At 49.8% G+C, this 24,730-nt stretch overlaps 1 protein-coding gene across 1 annotated transcript; it reads right to left on the bottom strand.

Moving 5' to 3' along the window:
* Positions 1 to 546: 546 nt before the first annotated feature.
* Positions 547 to 24,267, bottom strand: SLC7A14 (solute carrier family 7 member 14). Its single transcript, XM_032193094.1, has 8 exons — positions 24,163 to 24,267; positions 13,643 to 14,035; positions 9,963 to 10,199; positions 8,974 to 9,191; positions 6,816 to 6,962; positions 6,422 to 6,630; positions 5,018 to 5,895; positions 547 to 3,122 (listed from the first exon to the last, which is right to left on the bottom strand). Exons 2-8 carry the CDS (start codon positions 13,944 to 13,946, stop codon positions 2,800 to 2,802), a joined length of 2,316 nt encoding a protein of 771 aa, XP_032048985.1. The 5' UTR covers positions 13,947 to 14,035; positions 24,163 to 24,267; the 3' UTR covers positions 547 to 2,799.
* Between the last annotated feature and the right edge of the window lie 463 nt (positions 24,268 to 24,730).

Below are 24,730 nucleotides of genomic sequence, written 5' to 3'. Positions count from 1 at the left end.
CCGTGGGGCTTCGCGCTGCGATAGTCAACCTGTGGTCATTGGCTCTCAGTTTTTTTCTTTTTTGTTTTTTTTTTTTTCTTTTTTCTTTTTTATTGTGTAAACGAATAACCATTTTTTTTTTTCACAACAGTGCAAGTAAATACCAAAGTCAGCCCATTGAAGTGGATTTTCTACAAAGGAAATTTTGAAGCATTTAAGGCAAGATCTGTTCACCTCTAATTTCAATTTAGCATTGAAAAAATATTGGACCCTCACTGATCAGCTTAACAAAATTTATACGGGAAAATTCCATTTTTTGTTGTTTAGCCTACCATTTAAAAGATTTACATTACTATGGAAGTTGGTACTAATATACATTTGTCTCTGACTTCCTTTAAAAATCCATTAGTTCCTCTTTGTTTGTTTGTTTGTTTTAATGTAAAGGCACACAATAAAGCTTTATGCATTTATTAAAATATACAGATTTTGGTAAATTTAGATTTTTTCTTAGTATCTCGATAATATATATATATATATATAATATGTATATTTGTCAACAACACAATCATCTGAAAATAAAAGTCACTCCATAACATATCTGCATATTTTTTTCTTTCCCGTGACACACTACAAGACCCCATTGTACAGTGCACCAATGGGCCGTTGGAAACCACAAAAATAAATAAATAAATAAAAAAGAACAAACTCCGTTAACAAATACACCGATTTGATACCAGAACCGCGGAGAACTGTTACACCAGAAAGTACCACCTGCAAGAAAGCAAGATCTACATCAGAAGGACCGAACAGAACGAGAGGAGTGAGGACCATTTACAAGCCGGATCCGTGATGCCCGAGCGGGCTCGGGGTGTGATTTTTCTGCGGTGTGGGGGCTGCTGGCGTGCTGGGCCGCGGCGTGAGGAGGTCTCTGGAGGGACCGAGGGCTGGCCAGCCGCTGTGGGAGGCGTGAGGTATTTCTGCTCCCCCTGCCCCAGGCCCCAGGGTGCTGAGCGGGGCCGTGGCGGTGCTGGCGCTGCTCTGCCCGCGCTTTCCTACTGCTTGCTGCCCGGCTTCCCGGGAAGGGATGGGAACATGGAAGGGGTGGGGAAGGGATGGAGAAAGATAAAGGGCTGCAGGGGAGCTCCAGCAGCCCCTCTCAATGAGTTGATCCAATGGAGCGGTGCCTACAGACACCAGGAGCAAGGATCAGGCCCTTGCCAAATGATACCCAGGCAGACACGACGACAGACACTGGTACTGGAAACTGCTCTGTAGCAGGAGATTAAGGCTGCAAAAGGAACAAGAGGATTTGACTCGATGGGGTGCTTGGGCACGTGTTTGCGGGCCGGCAGATGCCTAAATGCCATGTGGAAGCGGGATGAGGACAACCACCACATGGTTTGGTAGGAAATTAGCATCAGCCGTTCTCCTGGCTGAGATAAAGCCAGACCTGTGAGGGGCCATCCTCCTTGGGCATCTCTAAGCCATCCCTGAGGAGAGCAGCGACCTTCGTGAGGGCTCAGCACCGCCAGGGACTGAGCACGGAGCAGTTTCCCCAACGGGTTAGCGGAGTGTACACACATCACGACAGCTTTTGGGTGGGAGCCACTTGGGATTTCTGCTTGCAGAAGCCTGGCAGGGGCAGGCAGCAGGAGGAGATGCCAGAGCAAAGCTTACGGGTCCTGTACCAAATCCTTGCTCCCATTCTGAAGCCCTCCCATGGCTTGGCCAGGACACTGAAGGTTACAAACTCCAGCAGTGGAGGTTGTTATCCACTGGGAAAGGGGCTGTCGCTGGCAGCCACCTGGGACAGGAGCTGCAGGTGGGACACTTCTGTACCCACGGCCAGAGCCTCTCCTGGCAGCACTGCAGGGGGACGGGAGCAGGATGGGGCCATGCTCTGGCTGTACCGGAGGGTTTCATGGTGAGAAACATCTGGCTGCTGAGCGCCTCTGCCTCGTGATCCACCGCCTCCTTCTGTTTTGTGGGACAGGAGAAGCTGCAGGGCACGGACGTGCCCTGAAGCACAGAACGAGCACTGAGAGGTGCCCAGCGCTGTTAGGGAAGGGAACAGGTTGGTCATTTTGTGAAAGACACCAAGTGGTGGGCACAGCGTTCAGCCTTGGTGACACGGCCTGCAGGGCTCGAAGACCACTTGCACAACATGGGCTAAGGCAGGAGTGGGTCACAGCCCACGGTGCGACCAGAAACGGGACCAAGCTCAGACGTGGGGATCTCAAGATTTGTTAGAGGCTGTCCCGAGAGGAGCAAGACATGGACTAAATGTGAATCCCAGTATTTGGGACCTTTGGGTTCGGGGTCTGGGGACGAACACAGGGGCAGCCCGGCTGCATGCACTGAGTGCCTTAGCTCCAGCAGGCTTGTCCATCTCTGCTTCCCACCCGCCTGCCCCTCTGGCTAAGCCATCACTGCTGGGCGCTTCAAGGAAAAAAAGGAAAACCACACGTGCTAAGAAAGTGCCAAATACGCAAGAGCAGCTTCACACCACTGCGGACATCGTGTGAATATTCCCCGGGGAAAACCCCATCTCGTCCCCGCACGCGGCTCCTTCCAGCCCTCAGAGCCCTCCCGCTTTGGCACATCTCCCCTCAGCACCGCCTGGGGCTCGCTGGGCACCGGGGCTCCCGCGTTCCCCGGAGCACGGCCCAGGACACCCTTGGGTGGGGGTCAGTGGTGGTCGCAGAGTGTGTCCCGAGGACCAGAGGTGACGGGGCAGCGGCGGGGGACGGGATGGGGCAGGGGAGCCGCGGGGCCCCTTCCTGGCCGGCCGGGCGGCGCGGCGTGCCCCTGCCCGTCCCTCTACTCGGGCGAGTAGTCCAGCTCGTCGTTAGCGATCAGCGCCTCCGAGGGCGGTTTGTGCCTGCCTTTGCTTTTCGATCTGCTACCGGTCCGATGGCTTTCCTTTGCTCCCGCCATTTGCTGGTACGAGAAGCCCTTGTCCTCGGCGGGGCCCCAGCCCGGGTAGCTCTCGCCCTCGGTGGCGTAGGAGAAGCCATCGTCCACGGAGAAGGGGTCGACGTCCACGTCGTAGCGCTGGTAGGTGCTCTGGTGCAGGGCCTCCTCGCGGGCGCTGATCTCCAGCGTGCTGTTCCACATCCCGTAGCCGAAGTAAATGAGCAGACCTGGGGCAGGAAAGAGCGAGAGGATGGAGGGGAGGCTGGCCCCATGCCATGCCCACGTTCCTCTCCCAGCCCAGGCCCCATAAAGCTGCTCCTGCCCCCAAAGCCCATCCCAGTGTCTAGCCCCAGTCACCACCAGCCCAGCGCCAGGTTGGCTCCAGCCAGCGAGGGCCAAACCTAAATAAATGCTTTAATATTGTTAAGCTTGTGTGTGTTTTCATGGGTGTCTGGTCTTTGAAACCATGCAGTGTGTGTTGTCCTGCTCTCGGCTGTGACCGGAGAGCTGTGTGCTTTAAACATCAGCTGGGACAGCTGCTTCACCATGTGATTGTGCCATCTGCAGCCTTGGTGGGAAAGCAGCTCCCGGCAGGCTTGCCCCAGCCTCCTGCGTGCTGAAAGCCAGCGTTTCCCTCCTGGCATCCTCCAGGCCATCCTTTTCCCTCTGGATTTTTCCTGTGCTCTCAATCTCTCTCCTGGTGGTACCCGCAGCACTGTGTACCCTAGGGTGGTCAGGCTCAGATCATCTGGTACTCAAACAGCTCTGAAATCCTGTTCTCCCCTTCCCAGAGTCTCTTTTCACATTATCCCTCTGGCCCTGCCTCATCTCACCTTCCTGCTTCCTACAGGAAGGCTGGCGGGGTCCTTCACTCATCAGCCGTGTGGCTTAATTGACTCGCTGCCACTGCTGACAGCTGGAGAGGTGTTGGATGTGCCCACAGGGGAAAGGATTAATCACAGAGGATTAACTCGATGCTTTGAAGTGGAAGGGACAGGTGGAAGGGCTTTCCCTCGCTCTGCAGCTTCACCTATTGCCTGGGAGGGCCAAAAAAGCACTGAGTGTGTCCAGCCCAAAGGCTGCTTGTGGCAGCTACTGCCAGCAGCTCAGCTTGGGGCCAGGGGATGCTCAGAGATGGAGGCTGCCTGCCTTCCCTGTCCTCCTGCAGCAAAAGGGGGAATGGCAACGTGGAGGAAAAAAGGGGGTAGCAATCTCCCCATGAAGGACGGGAACCCTGAGGCTGCACTAAACTCTCAGAGATGCCACAGGGAGGTCCGAGGTCTGTTCACATTATCACCTGATCATCCCTGCCCTTATGGGATTCAGCAGCTGCCTCCAACCTCAGTGGGTGCTCATATGGCTACTATTTCTCCTAAAAGAGCCCTTGGCTTTGATATTTCCTCCTTGCTTCAGTTCTCTGTAGTCCAGACGTAGGAGCCTTCAGGAGAAGCTATGAGCCGCTCCTTTTCTCTTGTATTTTTGGCGGATGTGAATTGAAATGTAAAGCAAAGGAAGCTACGGACATGCCAGGCTGCTGGCTACCTGCCAGGAGGCTTAAATTTGGCCAAAATGGTCCACAAGAGAGCACTGCATGTCCTGAGAGCCCCTTGCCGCAATGTGAGGGGCTCAGACCAAGCCCAGGAGCTGGAGCCCACCGTCCCACGGCCCTGCCATTCCCAGGGCTGTTGGGGTTGGGCTGCTCTGGGTTTTGGAAACACAATGCTGAGATTTGAGTGTGGGCTGCTGAAAGAGCTCAAGTGGGTGAAACAGCAAGAAAGCAGGCAGATTTCTGTAGGAAACCTGCCTGGGAGGCAATTTCCAGAGCCCACCTACTTTGCATCAGAATGCTCATCAAAACAGTCACCTTTGCATGCAGCAGTTTACTTCCATCAAACTGACATTTTTTCTGGAGGTGTAATTTTCCAGTTAGCTGTAGTTTGGGGGCTTGATTAACTGAGGTTTCTAAGATCTTCAGGTGTTACATGGGGCAAACGCAAAGGACTGGGTAGCCCAGCTGAACGGCATCAGCCTAAGCGCTGATTGGCAAAGTTGCTATTAACACCCTTTCAAAACAGGCTCAGTTAAAAATAAACAAAATAAAATAAACAAATCTGGGACTCACCCACAAAACACCAGACGGCAAATCGGATCCATGTGACCGTGGAGAGCTTCAGCATGAGATAGATATTCACCAGCATGGCGAAGGCGGGGACGAAGGGGAGGCAAGGCGCCATGTAGGGCAGCTTCTTGGGGTTTTCTGGCTGCTGCAGGATCACAAACACCAGCACGATGATGAGCAGGACCATCAGCACGACGAGGAGGACAGCCCACCAGCTCTGCTCGGAGATGTAGTCAGCCCCGAAAATGATGAAGGAGCAGAAGATGAACATCAGGACGAAGAGCAGGAGCACGCAGGTGGTGACCGTGTGGCCGGTGGCCGCCGTGGGGCGATCCATCTTCCCCGGCAGCCCCAGGTGGATCCGCATGGTGTAGTAGCGAGGGCCGATCAGCTTCTTCAGCTTGATGAGGTAGATGTTCTCGGATTCGTCTGCCTCGATCCCCGAGGTCATGTCGACCGTGCCGTAATTGGGGTGATTCACGCTGTAGGCGGATTTATCGGATTTCCCGATGAGCATCTCGTTGTCCCCCAGCGACGGCAGGTTTTTTGCCCCGCACGTGTTGGTTGGTGGGCCAGAGAACTCTTCTCCTTCGCTCCCTGGGGAGCAGGCCTCCTTCTCGCAGTCGGCCAGGATGCCCTCCTTCTTCTTGGTGTGCTCCTCCGAGAGGAATTTGACGAAGCCGTCGATGTCGCTCTCGGGCTGGTATCGGAGGAGCAGGACGCAGACGGAGACCAGCGTGTAGGCGAGCAGCGTGCCGATGGACATCATTTCTATCAGGTCCCGCAGGCTGACCAGCAAGGAGAGCAGCGCCGCCAGGAACCCGGAGACGATGCAAGCCACCACCGGAGTTTCTGTGTAGGAACTGACGTGGGACAAAAACCTGGAGCACGAAAACAATTGCAGAAGGTTAAAATTGCATGCTAACATGGCTCCCTGTCACAATAACCCATACCTGGCTGGGAAGGCTCTGAGCTGTAATCACTTCAGCTCTTCTTGGAGCTTGAGCTCTGGACTGCCAAGGATTGGGAATACTGTGGAGACCGAGGCTGGAATTAGATCTAGCTCCAACTGACCTTACAATCTGAAATGGACACTTGCAAATTCAAACAAGTGCCAAGTTTTTGTGGAAAATAGGCTGCTCCCTTTTGCAAGAAACTCTTGAATTAAATGCTCATCCTTGCGTGAGATGAATCTCTAGGCACCGACAGCAAATGAGCAACTTTTGTGTAGACCTCTCCTGATTTTAGTTTGGCACGTGTCCTACTCCCCAAGCCCTGAGCCTGTGCATGCTCCTGTGCTCCCTGCAGCGACAGCTCCAGGCTGACAGGGCACAGGACAGCCCCTGTCCCCCCAGCACTCTTCCCCTCCAGGTCCCACAAATAAATACCCGTGCAGGTGTGACTGACCTGAAGAGCAGCCCATCTCCAGCCATGGCGTAAATGACTCTTGGCATCGGGAAGAGGGAGCCCAACAGGCTGACAGTCAGCCCAGCCACGGACCCGATGGCAACGATGAACTTGGCCGCGTAGAAGCCACGGGCCACGAACATTTCCATCAGCGGGGACTCGGTGTCGATGGCATCATACGGCACCATCAGCGTGAGGATGATGCTCACCTGGGGAAGGAGAGGAGCAGATGTCTCAGATCCCACCAAAGAAAGGGCCCTTGTTCGAGGGTTGAACAGGCACACCGACTAATGGGGAGAGGAGCTGAGAAGGTGCTCAGCCTGTACTATGAGCAGGTATCCAGCAGGGACATCCTATGTATATGTATATATCTGCACATATAGCTAGTACTTACGGACACGTATGCTGTCAAGCATGCGACGAGTGAGGCCGTGATGGCATACGGGATGGAGGTGTTGGGACTTTTTGCTTCTTCTCCCGTGGTGGCGATGATGTCGAATCCGATAAAGGCATAGAAACACGTCGCGGCCCCCTTGAGCACCTGCATGGAAGACATGAGCAAAACCAGTGGTTGGGCAAAACCATTCTGCACACATCCTGCCTGTGCTGATCTGGCAAGAAATGGGGAGTGGAGTTAGGCCTGTGTGAGGGCACTGAACATGCTGTGGATCTGCCAGGTCCTGCCCATCTCTGGGAGCCCAGATGTCTTCTATGAAAACCAGGAACTAGTATTAGGCACTGTGTCTCTTCTCAAAACAGGTGCTTTAGTGAAGGAGCCTGGTTTGGAGGGTGCATATGTGCAGCTGGGTGTCCCCATTTGGGGAATGACCCTGGCAGCACCCATAACCCAGTGGTCTGATTTAGGGAATGCATTTCAGTGTGCCTCCTGAGTCACTTGAAGCACCTGCAGCCCACTCATGGTGCCCCACAGACCTGAGCCTGCGCAGTGCCCAAATCTGCTGGGACATCCTGGCAGTGGCAGGTGAGGAGACTGACAAATTTCCCAATATTCCACCCAAATCCTTTTATATTAGTAGGGATTTGTAGCATGTTGACATGCTCTTTCTTAGCAAGACGTCTCATGGGGCAGCAAGATCTGCTAGCAGAGGAAGCAGAACAGAGCACGAACAGTCAGACGCGCGCTGCTCTCCAAACAACCTCTGCTTTGCTTGGAAGCTGCGGACAGGTTGGAACACTTGGATGAGGAATTATTTGTACTGCTTAGTTATTTTCTTTTATTATCTTTTTTTTTAATGTACAGTATTAGCAAGGACATTTATAGGAAACAAACGAAGCAGGCTAAGGACTCTGTAGCTGTAAGGAGAGAGCTACTTTACAGTTCCAAAATCCTTTCATGCACCTGGCTAGCTGGATACTGTGTGCCCATCACCTCTCTATCTCAGTTGTTTAGCGATGGAGCACACAGGAAAGTTCACCTCTTGCAGGGGACTACCTCTAATTAACTTTTCAAAGTATCCTTGTGCTCCTGGGGATCTCATGTTTGTGCTGTGGTGGATTACCTTCTGCAACCGATTTTGGAGTGAGACAGCCACCTGAAAATCATGGGAAAACCCTATTGATTTTGATAGTGTTTTGGATATATATATTTTTAAACCTATGTATTTTTGCCAGGAGATATTTGCTAGGTTGAATTAGAGCAAAACAGCTATTCTCTATTTTCTTTTATTTGGTTCCGATTGTATGGCACACAAAGCCAAGCACAGTCCAAAGGTAAATCTGACTGCTGCTCTCAAATGGGCCTCAGTGCTCTTCTCCTCACAGCCATGCTCTGGCGGACAAATACTGACTTATCGAAGGGCAGTGAAGGGACTGCATGGCAGCCTGGGACCCTTTCAGTAATTGAAATTCTTGGTTTACTTTGCTTTCTTGCTTATTTTTCTGCACAAAACCCCAATGGAGTCAAGCAGTGTAAATCTGAGAAATTATCTTGGGCTTGGGCCAGCTGAGATATTTTCAGTCTCTGTTCATCCTTGGATAAAAACCAGTGCAAGCAAGCTAAAAAAGCCAAATATGTCCAAATTCTCAGTAAGCTCTGAGGGAACATCCATAAAATAAGCACTGGCAGGTGGCATTATGAAGTGCTCAAAACAAATGCTCAAGAACATTGTTGTTGAAAAACAGCCAACGTAAGTATCTCCCCCTCTGCAGAGGCTGAGCTAGCTCCTCCTGAGCGTCCTTCCTTGATCAGCCACTGCATCGTTCTGTAGTGAGCCTGGGGATCAGTGGCATTTCCTGGGCTACACTGTCACATGCAATTTGGGGGAAGAGCAGGGTTAATTCTAAGAGATGGCAGGAGACACGAGCAAAGCATCGCAGTATCCCTGGGGTCTGGTGGGTCAAGGAGGGCTCCAAGACTGCAGAGCTGGAAGCTGGAGGTCTCTGGCCAAAGAGCAGGTGGGTTTGGCAGGGCCAAGACCTGGGGAGTGAGATGGAAGCAGGGTCTGTGCCCTGTGAGCAAAGCTGAAGGCGTGGAAGGGGGGTGGCACCACGTAGGTGCCATGTGCCCCACCGCCTGCATGCACGGGACTTACCCCCGGCCACCCAAATGGCAGGAATTGCCCTTCGGACCAGTTGTCAGCTTTGACGAAGAAGAGCCCAGCAATCATGATGAAGATCCAGACTGCCAGGTTAATGACGTTGAGCACGTTGTTCAGCCCCACTGAATTCTTTACTCCCATGGCCACGATGATGGTGACAATGACAGCGATGACCAGAGCAAGAAGGTCAGGGTAAGACTCCTCTCCTTTCCCTGGGTAAGAGAAAAGAGGTGCGTAACTCTTCATCCGTAGCTGCAGAAAGCAACTCCAGAAAATCAGGGGGGGGGCCTTTAGAAATGATTTTCAGACCCTGAGGTTTTGTAGAACAATTTGATCTCACTGCAAAGGTGGTCTCCAGGTGGCCCTGCCTCTGTGAAGTAGAGCTCTTTAATTAAACTGAGAAATCCTGATGCCTCCACACACAGGAGTCTGGGAAGGGCAGCAAACAAATTATCAGATCCCAGTTTGCAACATGTCTATCTGCTAATTAAAATTAATTAAAAAAACAATCAAAGATTAACTTTTTGTGACAAGGTTATGGGACAGCTAGCTGTTGTTACTGGTAGGAGCTGTGGACAGTTACTGATCGCATGGGACCATCACAGCACCGATCTTCAACAGGTCAGTTCAACAGGCACTTCCTAAGAGGCTCCGTGTGTGCTTCAACAGGACCAAGCTGAGTCCTTGCCCTGGGAAATGTGCTCATTAGCAGTAAAAATTAGACTAATTTTTCTGGGTATTTATTCTGCTAAATGCTGGCTCAGTTCAAAGAGGCTCAAAGCACTGGGATCATGTATCTCTGGCCCCCAAAACCCAGCCCATGGACCAGATGCAAAGGCAAAGTACCAGAGGCAGACAGATGGTAAATAATGAATGAAACCTAATATCTATGTCTGACTTCTGACGTGCTTCCAATTACTTTTGGGGCCCTAATTAGTGGAAGAAGCATGGCAAGACGTGTGTGCCTCCGGCCTGGTTCTCACCCAGCCCGTTCAACGTCCCGACGCTGCTGATCATCCATCGGCTGATGGTGTGGTTGGCCAGCGAGTCGAACATGCTGCTGAGGGCGCTGGCGCCCGCGGCCGTGCCGATCAGGTACTCCAGGATGAGGTTCCAGCCGATGAAGAACGCTACGAATTCGCCCACCGTCACGTAGCTGTAGGTGTAGGCAGAGCCCGTGGTCTTGGGGACCCGCACACCAAACTCAGCGTAGCAAACACCTGTTTAGAAAAAAAATATGAAGTAACTTAAGGGAAAAGTGCCTGAGGTGCCAGGAGTTATGAAGGGCTGCAGTCAGCATCAGAGCCCAGGGACATGGCAGTAGACCGTGGTGACTCCCCATCCCCAGTCTCTGGGCTTCCAAAGCATCCCATTTCCCATTAAAATTAAGTTACAGTGGATATTTTTTGAGGACACAGTTCAAACCACCCAAACATTTACAGACTGTTGCAGAAGAGCCCTCTCACAGGTCCATGCCTCATTTTCACGCCGTTGAATCAGTGTCTGCAGTGCTCTGGGGAGAGCTTTGTCTTTTCACCCACAGCCCTCCCTGCAGCAAGAGCTCACTGCTCTGTGTCCCCCTGGCACAGCCAGCTCCAGCCCCTTGCAGGCACACCGTGATGTTGGGGGAAATTCATCACCAGGGAGCAGAACTGGTGCTGCTGCTGCTGGTATTCCCCTGGTGGTCCTGTTTTCATACAGTAGCTACACTGGTGACAGACTTCTCTTCTTCCTCATCCCATAGTGGCACCATACAATGATTTTTTTGCCATTTTTTTCTGAGATTTTTTCCCATCAATGGTTCCTTCAGATGTATTAGTTGTGGTGCAAATATGCCAACAAGATCCCAGCACTTGAAGCTGCAGGAGCCACCATAGCCCTGGGGCTCGTGGGAGAGTGGTGGCTTCAGTGAGACCTGCTGGAGGATGGACTATGAGCATCTTCAGAGTAGTGCAGGGTATTTAACTGGAACAGTCTGGGAGAAGATTTCAGTGGACTTTAGTACTCACCAAACTCCTTGTGTACTTACTATGTCAGGATACTTTTCAATAAAAAACCTGACCCCGACACATTGCTGTCTTAAAACAACCAGCAAATTTTATTTAGAAGTTGTGGATGGACTTAGAAATTCCCAGGACATTAGTCAGTATGAGTGCTGGGAGGGCACGCCGCCTGTCCCCATCCCTGCGACCCCAGCTCAGCTTTGCTGCCCTGCCTCCCTGCTCAGCAGTGTCACACACCTTAACGGCGTCGGGATGTTATTGTCATTGTGTAAACACGTACTAATTACTGAGTTCTGTCTCAACCACCGTGCTCTGTTCTGAAGATAATAATTGCTTCAAGTTTGCAATCAGTTCAGTAGATAAAGAGGAATGAATAATTTATAAAAAGTTTGTGAGCTTGCTGCTCTTGCTGTAAGTGCGCTTATTACATGGCACAGACACAAAATTATTGGATCCCTGAGCTTAATTTGGGTGTGTTTCTTGTCCTGTTATAGGGGCTTTGTACATTCCATTCTCTCTTTAGCTTGCACGCATGATGCTGGCTGTGCTTTTCAATGCAACTCTTCAAAAGCTGATTTCTGTAAGGCTGGCCCAACTGCAGGAGCAACAAGATGTACCGATCAACCCTCCCCACGCAGTCATTATTCAAAGCTGATTAAAAATGCATGCACTCTGCAAAGGTAAGGCATTCACAGATAACTGCAGGCCTGAATGATTTATGAAACAGGTGCTCTGATGGGGACAAGTATCTGGTTTCTTTCTTTGAAGGCCTTAAAATCATATAATCTTTCTTGGTGGCAGCTCTACTTTTAGCCAATGACAAGATAAGGCCTAAAGAGGATTGTTATTGATGCAGAGTGATAGCAGCAAAGCAGAGACATTAATATGTATAAAATGTTTGAGTCTTCAATTACACTACAAGGATCCCAAAATAGAAGGGTAATCTTTCTCTGTGCATTGGGTACCGCAACATGTTGGCTATATCTGCATTAGGTATCAGCATACATTAAGAAAATAAACTAATTTTTATCACAGCGTGTGGTACCAGCTCAGGGGATACAAGATGCAAGCTCTGCCTCCCATCCCACTGCCACTGACCGTGCCAGCTGGCATTAGTCAAACCACTTTGTGATGCTACAGGTCCTCCAGCAGAAGAGGGGTTCACAGCACTTCCCTCACTGTGTACTGCTTAAAAAAGAAGATAATACAGTAATTTATCAGGGAGCAGATTTTATCTCAGTAATCCCTGCTTTATCTGTAGTGTAATGGTGATAATAAAACTGTGAAATTAAACGTGAATCCATGGGTAGAGCTGTAACAAACCTGTCCTGTACTTGTGAGAGAGCAAAGGGATGCAAGGGCAGAGCCCAAACCCTTCCAGCGTGAGGAGCTGCGTTTGGTCCCTGTGGGAAACTGGCCTCCAAGAAAACCACACAAAAACAGCAATTGTGCAAACAGCCTGCAAATGCTGCCTCAAGTAACACCATCAAATTCAGCGGCACTCCCGTTCACAAAAATGATCCCCAAGTCTTCGTGGAACTGGGGCCTCGCAGCACTGCTGGGAAGCTCCGAACTCCGTCTCCGAGCCCTTGCTGGGTTTCACTTGCCAAAAACACGCTGCTGTTACAAACAACAGCAGCGCCAGTGATGAAGCAGCCAAGGAGACTATGAAAACACCGCATCCTTGGGAAAGCACGTTCCCAGGGCTACACAAGCAAGGGGAGATGAAAGCGGAGCTGGGAGCGGCAGAGCCGTGGGCTGCGGGGGCAGCAGAAGCACCCTGTCGTGGGGCAGGACCCACGGCTTGGGGGAAAAAGCCCCATTTTGGAGGGCGGTGTGTTTGCTCAGAGGAGACCTGCCCAGGCTCACCGGGTTGCTCTGCTTGCACTTGGTTTGAACCATGAAATGGGCGGCGGGCAATGATTAAAGCATGACAGTCTTGAAAAGCAGAGCTGGGTCATTCCCGTCTGGTACTCAAGTCCTCTGCCACTGACTCAGGGTTTCCTGCTCAGGAAAAAGCAGGACGCCAGACTGACACAGCAGGCAGAGCCCTGCTAGCAGGGAGAGCGGGGACATCACATCATCGCGTTAGCGCTGATCTGGAAAGGACAAACGCCAGCAGGACTGGCTTCATGTGGAAACTGCAGCTCAGGCCATATGCTCAGCTGGGGTCACAGGAGGCGATGGAATTCACTGACTTTTCACTAAAATATATAATTCCTCCCTCTCCGCAGATTGCTCTGTTTGTTTGTCTTTTTGGAAACTCAAAGAGTGATCCTGAGTGAATAGGAGCCAACAAAATCAGCTCCAAAACTATCTGAGGGGTTGTTTAACCGCCAGTAACGTCCACAACAAGAGAAGGTGGCCCCGGTGCTGCACAAGCCGCTGACATCCCTCCCATCGAGGCAGGGCTCCCACAAGCTCCATCCCTGTGCCGTGGCCATGCTCTGCCCTGACCACATGCAGCAAAGCTCTCTCTGGTGGTTTTAAGTGCATTAAGCACAGGATACAACCCACAGGAAGCCATCAGTGGGTCATTGCAGGCTGCGATGAGACCCAGCTGGCCTGTGGCAGCATGTGAAGGAGCCTCCATCCCCCTGGAGCAGCCAGCAGGTGCTCGGGGCAGTGCCCCACGCACAACACCCGCCCGCACCGCTCACCTGACAAAATGGAGGCGACGGCGGCGATGATGAAAGAAACGATGACCCCGGGCCCCGCCATCTCCTTGGCCACCAGACCGGACACCACGTACATGCCGGTGCCCACGCAGCTGCCGACGCCGAGGGAGATGAGGTCCAGGGTGGTGAGGACCTTGGCCAGACGGGCTCCCTGGCCGGCGGCCGTCCCCGTGCCCTCCAGCATCGACTCCACGGGCTTGGTGCGCAGGACGCGGGTGCGCAGGGCATGGCCCGCGGCCCCCCAGGGCACCCGCCGCGGGTCCAGGCGCGAGACCAGGCCGCTCATGGCTGCGGCTGGAGGAGCTCCTGGATGGATCCACGCTCAGGGCTGCGGCTGCATCCCAGTGCCCTGGTTCCTCCCGCTCTACGGCCCGGCTGCAAGAGAGAGAAAACACCCTCATAACGTGGTTTTTAGATGAAATAGTGAAGGAAGAGGGGTTATGCCAAGGTGGGACAGACCAATGTGGGGCCGTGAGCTGCTTGCTGACTGGGCTTCAGCCCCGGAGGAGCTTTGCGAAGAGAAGAGATGGGCTTTTGGAGCAGCAGCAAGAAGCTTTGGGGTCTTGCAGAGCTGAATGAAACCCAGAGAGAAGCTCAGCAGCACCGCGGCTGCTGCAGTCATCTTTTAATACTTCAGCATTATGCTGCCTGAGCCCATCTGCTCTAAATGGCCATTATGCCTTCCAAATCATAAGATCGTCTTCTAAATCACGAATTATCTTGTGCTTTTTCATCTTCACTCATATTCTCAAGCACTGTTCAGACACTGCCCTTTCTCTGCCCTCTCTTTCTCTTGTTTTTTAACAAACTGCATAGTTCTCAGGCAAGCAGAAATGACTTCCCAGTGACATGTGATGACTTCTTGACTTTGAGCAAAATAATCAGAATTGACAATCTCTGCATACTAAAACAAGGAAAAAGGAAAATAGTTTATTTAAGATGAATTGTAGCCTGACAGTTTCCTTCCTGTTAATGCAGAAATCTTTTTTTATTATTATTACTTCAGAGACAAAACAATTATTTTTTCCATCTTTACATCCAAAACAAATTACACTGTGTCTACCTGGCAGCCTTGTCTTGCTGGAGTTTATTGAATAAAGCACAGCATTCGTTTCATGTTTTGGTTGATCACAGTTCAAATTGTGCTGATTCTTACTTTGAGTTACCATCCATGTTCTACCTAAGAATAATAATAACAAAAAATAGATACCACTCTTGATCAAATGTGCACCTTTGGGATGAAAATAAAAACTGGGTATGGCTACTTCAGGGCCCTATGCCCATGTGCTGGCACCTCTGGGGCTGCATTTTAGCCATGGGGCAATGAACTCGTCTAACCAAAGTGATCTCCACCTCAAATTCATCCTTCTTTTCTCCACAGCTGTCACACAGCATCTCTAAAGTATAGGCTGGCAAAGAGGTGTTGTTACACTTCACTTGACTGTGTCCCATCCTTTATTTATTTGTTTTCCTTAGTATGCCTTTATGAATGCTCCCATTTGAGTTAGAAGGACTCAGGTCACTATGCTTAGGTTTGCACCAAATGGACCTCAATTAGCCAGGGAATTGGGCAAAAGTTTCTGTTTTTTGAACTGCTGCAACCCAGACGCCCTAATCTCTGTGCAATTTCCTCCTGCAGTTTGAATGGAAAAAAAAAAAGACATCCTTTTTTGGCCGGGGTTGCTGGACAAGCCCAGGCTGAGACCATGGCACACACAGGCCCTCTTGAGCCACCAGGTGAAAAGCCTCAAAATCAGCTGAAATGAAATCACTTCATAATTGCAGCTACATTCGATCAAAGCGATTATTGGAAACTATTCCAGGTGTTTAAGTGAGATCGACATATTGCTGCTCGGCAGCTTGGGAACAGACTCTCACCCCACCTGCAGCCATAAAACATCTCATGGATGGACAAGGTTTATTTAAGGTTTACCTGGGGCAGGGACAACTCATTTTCTGCCCTGCTTCACTGACACCTCAAAAGACACTGCAAAGCAACCGGCAGTCAGGGAGAGCTTTTTGGTGAGGCTGATGCGCAGGCGCTGCTCTGCGATTCATCCATTCCACGACTATGCAAATTTTGAAGCCTTGAGAGACTGGGTTAAATCCACAGCCAGGAGGAGAGAGCGGTTTTCCTCGTGGCTGCTGTCTGCTCTCCTTGTTACACACACGGAGGCTGAGGGGAGGCCGAGGGGAGGCTGCAGCAGCACTGGCGCAGCAGCGAGGGCCAGCCCGGTTCTGCTCACACTGCTGCCACCGCGCGCTTGTTAGCAACCACTGTTTGTACCACAACACTCTTCTTCATTAGGGTAAATTAACTAAAACAGCAATCAAGTCGGAAGGAGGGGCCTTGCAGTTTACAGGCATGCATCCTTCAAAGCCTCTGGTTCTGTGCCGAAGTTTTCCTGACCTAAAGCTGCTGTTCTCATCACCCCCAGCTCATCCCTCAGGATGCCTCATCTCACTCTTGTGTTAATTAATCCCCTCTGCCCTGGGGGTCGCCAGAGGGTCCCTAAGCAAGGTCCTCTGCTAAATAATGCCAGGAATACAAGGAGCAGAACGTCGATGGTGATAAATTAGAAACCAGAGCTCCTGTTGGCGTATCGATGGGGAGGCAGTCGGGGGCACTCATTAAGATGAATGTCAGAGCCAGAGCAAAGTTACCTCATCACCCTGGGCTTGGAGGTGCCCTAGTGCTCAGTGAGACGGGGACAGAAATCTGGAGAGAGTCAGGAACACCCCGATGCCCCCTCCGATGACAGCGTTCTTGCCCTGGGCCCCCTGCCCACCCCATGCAGGGGCTGCGTGCTGCAGCATCACCCGCAGGGACAGCAGCACGGGAGGCTGGCAGCAAACCGCTGCAACCCGAGATGCAGGAGAAGAGAAAGTGAGAGAGAAAAAGCCTTGCTAGCCTCACTTCCCTGCCCCCTTTGTTGTTTTCCTTTTAATTACCAGGCTGGTATCTGTGAGGCGGAGTGGTGGGAGCAGACACGAGATGCTCATTCCCATTTCAGCCCCTACAGCGGGGAGAGAAATGACGTCAGTGTCGGGCGGCCGCGGACCAGAGGGATGCGTCTGCCGGGCTGCTCGTCACGCTGCTGTTTTCATCGCCAGTGCATTCAGATTTGGGGTTTCGTGCACTTGTTTGTACAGCCTCAGGCCCCAGCCAGGCTGCCCCTGCCACAACTGGTGCTGCCGCTGCCTGCAGCCCGCTGCCATGACCAGGAGAGCCCGGCACGGAGCCAAGCGCTCAGGCTGGTCCCTGCCACCACTCACATCGTCCAGCTTCAGCATCTGCCCTCTGCCTTTGCAGATAATTTGTGTTTTGTTTTGTTTTGTTTTTTTACTCTCTCTGTTTTTTTACCTCTATTTGAGAAATTCAAGTGGAGCTGTGGTTATTTAAAACTAAAATTCTCGCTAAATAAAAATAGCGATGTATTTTAGGTTTAAGTGCAAATTTGTGTTGTATCTACTAAAAAACAGGTTCTTTTTTTTTCCTTTTTCTTTTTTCCTTTTTTTTTTTTTTTTCTGTGTGTCTTCAGATCAAAATGGAATTGGAGGGGTCAAACCACATTTTTCTGTGCTGCTTTCATCTGTGTTATTTTAGGTGATTTACCAATGTTAATGTTGCTTCAAGATGGCCAAAGCCCATTATCTTCTTTTGAGAAGTAAACATTATAAAAGGGGAGTTATTTAACTTGGCCAAAGGCATAAGGCAAGGGTACCACACATCCAGAGCACATCCAGGAGTCCTTAAACTTTGTATTCCTGTCTCCAATACAAGAAAGAGTCAAACTAGAATGGCCTCCTTCATGGCTTGCAGCCACTTCCAAAGCTAATTAGCTAATTAGATATTTGGGCACCTATGCCGGCATTCTGGTTTTGCATTTTTCCACCCTTTTTGTACAGGTAGCAGTGACTCTGCATGGTGCAGAGCAGTGTAGGACCAAGAGCAGGACGCTGATGGCAGACACAGCCATCTGTGATGCAGTGCTGTAAGTAATGCAATATGCATGAAGGGCTCCATTTGTGTTTGCAAAAAGCTATTTAACCAACAGGACGGAAAAAAAATAAAAAAATAAAAAATAGTTATGGAGAAAGAGGTATAATCAATTTGCACATTTCTAAAAAGGTCTAGTTTGTCATTGTTGTCTTGAGATGGCAAAGTAAAAGCCTTAAAAAACATAATGATGCTGCTAATGCAGGGAAATGACAAATCAGTAGATGGGTGAGCTGAGCAGAAGATGGGGAACCAGGAACTTCTTGGAACTACGCTGGCAGGCTCCGTCTATGAGCATGATGAGACCACATGAAATAACTAAATTTATTTCTCCCTCAGTAAATGCAGAAAGCAGCTCCCTTTCAAAAGTGCACAAGTGGTTAATTCAGTCAGGTTTTCTAAGGAAGCTGCAGAGAAACCACACTAAAAACGACTGATGCTCCTCTAGCCAGATCCTGTTGAAAGCAATGTTGCAGGGTGATCTGCAAAAGGACGCCCACGGTGCCGTGCACATTTAAACCCCCGTTTGCTGCAGCTGCCTGACTTCACATTCAAAGCCCAAAAGCTCGAGGTTCTCAGATACGGCCTCCCCTGTCAGAGCCATGGGACAGTCGGAGAAATGAGACCCCTGAAGCGGGCTGGGGGGCACAGCCTGAGGCTGTCCCACGGGGATCGACATGCTGCCCTCCAAAATTCAAGTGCTAAAGCTCTGCGGAGGGGGCACCCAGGACCACCAACACCAGCACGTACTTTACAGCCTCTGGTTCTGACCACAGCCGCTCACAACAGCTGTGTGGGCACCTTTTGGGGACCATAGTGAGCAGCCTGGTCTCAGTGCCACAGCAATATTGCCTTGTATTTGCAGCTCCATGGTTTCTCCTGGATTATATTTTCAGTAATTACTGCTTGGGTGAGATACACGCTTTCTGTAACGCATCCCACTGCCATAGAGGACCAGGGCTGCCTTTCTATCAGTGAATTGCTTAGACCTGGGTTACCAGACAGAACAACATTCATTTTAAAAATGTCTTTGCTTTAATAACATGCAGGAGGAAGCCGCTGTAATTACTTGATTACACTTTCTTTTTCTTCCTCTGCAGATCCATACTTTTGTGCCATAGAATGAAAGTCATTACAGTTTGCTCCAGGCCAGCCATGAGAGCTTTCTTCATTTGACATAATTCACAGAGCGAGTTACTTATTAATGTGTGAGCCTCTCTAAACAAAATGGATTTTTACTGTTGCAAAGTCTGGCTGATGCATCATCATGACAACTTATTTCATTTCAGGATATCGTTTTGAATTTCAGTGGCAAAAATACAAATTACATTTTTCAGTAAAGTACTGATGTAACTCTAAGGTTTGTTGTCCAAACCAGAAAAAAATAATGACCTGTATATCATATGCGGGATCTGAAAATCCACTCTTTTTAAGTCTCTACTTCTATTTTAAAGATTGCTCTTTTTATAGAGATTCCTTTATTCCCCACTAAGAAACTGGTTTTTCCTCCCGACTCTCACCACCAGTTTTTATGGTTCTCTGCAAAGCCCTTCCATGAAATAAATTAGCAGGACTCTGGTCTTCTGCACTGTAAACACATCAGGCTTACACGCATGGTGCAGCTCCTGCTGGCTTTCAAATGCATTTCTCTTTTGTATGTGCACAGGGTCTCATTAATTAGTTATCGTGTTCCATCAGCAGTTATACAAGTGTAATTGATTATGCCTCACTGCCCTGTTTCCATGATTTTGTCTATTAGCTAATTAATGCAGGAGAGGTTCTCAGAGAAATACATTCCCCAGAAGGAGCTGGAAAGAGACATTCTTCAGTCCAGAGCCTCCTGAAGCCTCCAGAAGCAGCAGCAGCAGTAGTAGATGCAAATCAGCAGGCTTTTTCCATATGGAAAAGGCAGCCGAGAGCTTGCAGGGCAATTTGGGTGGTTGCAGCCCGTGTCACTAAATTCCTCAACAGAAGTGTGAGGTAGATTCAACGCACATCTAAGGAAGTGAATAGCAGCTCCTGCTGCTTCTATTACACATTTGGCTGCTTATTATTATTATTCGCTAGGACAAAAAATCCCTGCCTTACATGAGTAATCCTCCTGCATTTCAACAGAACTGATTACATGAGTAATGTGGACACAAGTTGATCAAAGAAGATGATTTATAAGAGATTTTCCGTGTTTAGTCATTTATCATCATAAGTCAGGCAAACGCACTGCAACACCTCAGCAGTGTGTGGTGTGAGTAATACCTTGTGCTGTAGCATGAGTGCTTTTTGACATTTCCCAACAAGTGAGTTATGAATGTGCAACTAAGACTACATCAGCATATAGGATGCTTCTTGTGGAGCAGAATTAAATGAAGAAGGATGTGTTCTTAAAAATGCTAATAGCTCAAAAATTAGGGTGCTATAGTACTCCTGAGTAAGGCAAACAAACTGCCTGGAGATGTCCTTGAGTAGCAAGGGAATCAACACGAGCAAACATGGTTATCTCTAGCTTAAAATTTGGTTGCCATTGAAGCCCTGCTAGCTAACCGCGTACTTTGTCTCAGCCTCCCTTAAAACTGAATTGAATAGAGTTGCTGAAATATTATTGCTGTGGTCATTAAGACCTGGTTCAATAATGCTCTTGGGCACATGCTTAAAGCGAAGATTTAATCAAGCTGTTGCCGGTGAAACGTGCCCAGATGTGCAAGCAGCCTTTAAACACCCGGGGGTGGCTCCAGCCTCAGGTTTAAGCGTGTGCTGAAGGACTTTGCCAAGAAAGACCCAGACAGCACCAGGGGAGATGAGGACCCACAGGAGGAGCTGATCAAAGCACTGACTTACATCCCAGTCACTGACAAGTGTGGGCAGCAAGAGTTGGTGGCTACTGAGGGCCAGCACCCAAACCCTGTTTACTTGTGGATCCAGCTTGTTTTTTAATATTTACATGAAGTTTAAACACACATCCCCCTGTAGACACTTGTGGCATAACAGCAGGAACTCTTCCAGCAATAATCCCTCTCCCTATAAGCAGCAAACCGCTTGCCCCTCTAACTCCGTACTCCCAAAATTATGATGCAGCATTTGAAAAACCTGCTCTCTGTTTGTTCACCTGCCAGGTAGATTCAATTTATTGTGTGATGTTGTTCAGTAAATTATTGATACGGCCATCATGCAGAGGAACAGAAACAATAGAATCACGTGTGGTGTGGCTCCACCCCACTGTTTTTATTTCCTAAGTGCCTGGGCTTCTCTCTGACAGTTTTATTGCAAGGAAAGAATAGTTTTCTCCTAGGGATGTTCCAGTGAGGTGACAGCAAGGGATCGGCTGCGGTGGCAGCCTCAGCACCAGCTGGAGCACCCAGCCCTGGCTGAGCCCCGTGACGATGACCGTGGAGTCTAGGGCTGCTATCTGATGAGCCACAGGAGACGTATACAAGAAGAAAAATTGCTCAGTACTAGAAGGCACTTTCCAGTAGACAACCATAACTTTGCTACATCTCATTGCTTTCAAATGAAAAAAAAAAAAAAATGTGATGAGTTTCTGTGGCTCACGGATCTAAGCTGGAATCTGCTCCAATTACATAGTGGGTGGTTTAATGACTTCAGCAGCCACCCTGGGCTGAGGCAAGACTCTGGCCAGGATTTCATCTGTAGGAATCAGTTTAAAATGCTTCCTATATTTCTTGACAGGACCCTTTTGCACCCTAGATCTACTGTCTCTAACAAAAATTACAGGTTTGGGCCCAACCATGTCATTATGCTTTATAGAGAGAGCCAAACAACAACATGCTGGTTCAATATACACATTATGAGCATCTTAATAGCTTAGGTGCTCTGAAGGCAAAGTTTTAACTATTTGGGGGCTAAGAAATCTGAGGGACTAAGCAAATCCTCATACAGACTACCCTGTTACCATCATAACCATTTTTTTCCATGAAGAGCCTGGGTCTGTATTTACATCTCTATAAGCTCATGCCACGTTTGAAAGCTACAGGTCTTCACAGGAAAGATATTAATTTACTCAGTGAAAAGTGGTCCTATTCTCATTGAATTTTTTAGAAAAACTCCTGATGCCTTCAAGGGAAGATGGATGAAGTCTTATTATATGTAAATGATCTCAGAACTGAGCAGACTGTCTTGTGCTTCAAAAAGGAAGCAGTGTTAAGTGAACCTATACATATACCTTTTAAAATATTTTGGATTGTGATCCTTGTTGATACGATCCCATCTGAGACTCTGGAATTTCATAAACAATGAATTTTCATCATTTTCACATGATCTTAAAAAAAATATATTCTAGAGAAGGCTAAGTTATGTCTTCACTTAGGAGTCATGACTGAATCCCCAAGGAAAATGATTTACGTTGTAAATTGCTTCACTTCACTGCAAAGCACACAAAGAAAGGGATCCTCTTTAGGAAGAGTTAATTAATGAGGCAAGTTGAAAAAAATAAATAAATAAATTGGGGTTTTCAAAATTCAAGTTGTTCACTCATTTGTTCTGCTCTCAGTACATGGCCAAAACTCCCCCTGGGAATATTGTGCTTGCCGAGAGGGGAGGCTGGGGCACCTGGGAGCAGAGCTGTACGCCCCTGTGCCTGACCAGGAGAATGAGGGATCAAAGGCACCATTAAGTCCACCGAGTTCATTTTGTCTGAATTAGCCATTAGCTTCCATGCAATTAATCCTGCAGGGAGCCAAATGACTTGCTTTGGCTAAGTTGCATCATTTGGGAGAACGTCAAGTCTTGACATAAACAGATGGAGAGTCCAGCAGGTTTTCTGATAGCTCCTTCATCAGGTCATCAGCCCTCCACTGTTCAAAAATGTGAGCCCTCGCTTAAATCAGAATGTTTTGGCTTTAGCATCTCAGCACTAATTCATGCCGTGCCTTTCTTTGACAGATGGAGAAGTAACTCAGTGCCTGGTAATTTCTTTCTGTAAAGGCTCTTAGATTTGTGAATCAAGTCACCTCCCACCCTCTTTTTTAATGAATCAAATTGACCAGGTGCTGGAGTTCTTACCTTATAAGGACCTTTTCTCCAGTCCTTTCAAGCTTTGGCTTTTCTTCCTTTTTTCTTTGAACTCCAATTCTAATGTCATTTTTGTTAATATCTACTGCATCCTAGCAGTCTCAGTTGTCAAAGACAGAGGTAAAATTTCCTTGTCATATCTTTCCTTGCTGAACAGCAGCTTTATGAGGCCTTTTTGGCCTCAGTTCTCCTCAACTGCTCCTACTTTTTTTTTTTTTTTTTTTTTTTTTTAACTTTAACTAAATCAATACTTATTGTACACATTGCCTCCTTTCTATCTTCTCAGATATTTACTGTACATTTGACTTTACTTTGAGTGGACCCAGGCTGCTTCATCTGCATCATTTACCCCTCATCAGTCTCTGTTTTGCTGGCAAAGTGTAACACCTTCGACAGATGAAAATGGGGAACAGCACTGGGGCCTCAGATCCCCACAAGAACCCCTTACTTCCCTGCTGTCACGCAGCACGGATTCCCCATGGAGCTTAATGTTTTAAGAACAGCCAATTAGTTGGTTTAATCTAGGTAACTGCTCACTCTAGTATTGCTTTTGGCTTGTTCGTTTTTTTTGTTTGTTTACAACGTGTTGTTCAACTACGGTAAGTCATATGCCTTGTGTGTGCCGATAAAAGGAGTCTATGTAAATATCTGTAGCAATCAGACTTTCAATCTCATGACAGCTTTTGGGCAATTAAACAAACGCCTTGGCATGCTAAAATGTACTTACCTACTACTTAGGGGCGCTGGGAGGATTAATTAGTTAATATGCTAGATTAAATCAGACGCGGCCCTTTTGAGCTGAGAGTCTTCTCCGGGGCTGACAGGAGTAAGGCTGCTTCCCAGCCCTCCCCAGAGCCCGTGCTGGTTTCGGAAGCCCTATATTAGGGCTCCGTATGCACGGGCTGTCGCGGGAAGGCACCGAGTCGATCTGTCTAAACTAGCATTTAATAGGCCACGGAACCCAAGCAGGGAAGCGATTCCCAGAAAGGCGATGGGGCTGTTCCATGAGGCGCTGCACAAGCGCACCCAGCGGGGGCTGTCGGGCGCCCCCAAACCCCCCTGTGCCATGGACAAGCAGTGACCGGGGGGGGCTGGGGTACCGAGGATGCCCAACTCCAGCACCGGGCCCCGACTCGGAGCCACTTCTGCCGGCGGGGCTCCAGCACCGGGGACAGCGCCCGGTCCCCACGCCTGGCCCCGGGGCTCCGCATCCCCCCGGACCACCCCGGGGGGGGTTCACCCCTTCTCTCCCTTTCTTTTCCCACCCTTCCCCACCAGCCCCATACCATCAGCCCCCCCCGGCTCGGTGATGCCCCAGCATCTCCGGGAGCGCTCCGCACCTCGGGGGCTCTGCGGAGGAGCCGGGACCGCAAGAGGAGCCCCCCCCAGCGAGGGGCAGCGCAGTGCCTCTTCCCTCTTTCCTTCCCCAGCACTCTCCATCCCCTGTCCCTGTCCCCCCCCCGGCCTTTTGGGCACTCACCGGAGGCTCCGGGGGCCGGCGGGGGCGGCTGCGCTGCTGCAGGCGGCGGGGGGGGCGCTGGGCACCGGCGGCTCCGGCTCCCGGCAAAGCGCACGCAGGGCGGAGGGAGGGATGGAGGGAGGAGGGAGGGATGGAGGAGGGATGGAGGGAGGAGGGAGGGATGGAGGAGGAGGGAGGGATGGATGGAGGAGGGCGCTGCAGCTCCTCAATTATTCAGCGCTTCCCCCTCTCCGCTCTCTCCCCGCCCCGGCAATACCACCGAGACGGGGCAAAAAGATCTTCCCCCTCCCTGCTGCCCCCCTGCCCAGGTGTCCTGAAGGATGCCCTTGGCCTTCCTCCAGTGGCCCTGCTGTTGTTTTTTACCCCCCCACCCGAGGACGGGTTTCGGCACCCCGTGGGGAAGCTCCCCCTTCGCTTTCTCCTGGAGCCGCACGCCGAGGTTTGGGTGCTGATGCTGTAATCCCGGAGCGGGCAGAATTAGGGCTGAAAGAAAATGCCTCATGCAGTGCAGCCTGCCACGTCCAGCCCTCTGCCTGGGAGGAGTTAGCAGGTGCAGGGCATATTTTAT

The sequence above is a fragment of the Aythya fuligula genome, chromosome 9, assembly GCF_009819795.1.
Source record: "Aythya fuligula isolate bAytFul2 chromosome 9, bAytFul2.pri, whole genome shotgun sequence".
Classification (NCBI taxonomy): domain Eukaryota; kingdom Metazoa; phylum Chordata; class Aves; order Anseriformes; family Anatidae; genus Aythya; species Aythya fuligula.
Note: the sequence above shows the minus strand (reverse complement) of the source record. Positions and strands in the feature narration are given on the sequence as shown.

Coding starts and splice junctions, on each gene's coding strand:
- SLC7A14 (XM_032193094.1), bottom strand. CDS start 13,946: ATGAGCGGCCTGGTCTCGCGCCTGGACCCGCGGCGGGTGCCCTGGGGG. Junction 6,963..8,973: donor TGCCATTTGGGTGGCCGGGG/GTAAGTCCCGTG, acceptor TCTTCCATGCAG/GTGCTCAAGGGGGCCGCGAC. Junction 5,896..6,421: donor GGAGATGGGCTGCTCTTCAG/GTCAGTCACACC, acceptor TTCGTGCTCCAG/GTTTTTGTCCCACGTCAGTT.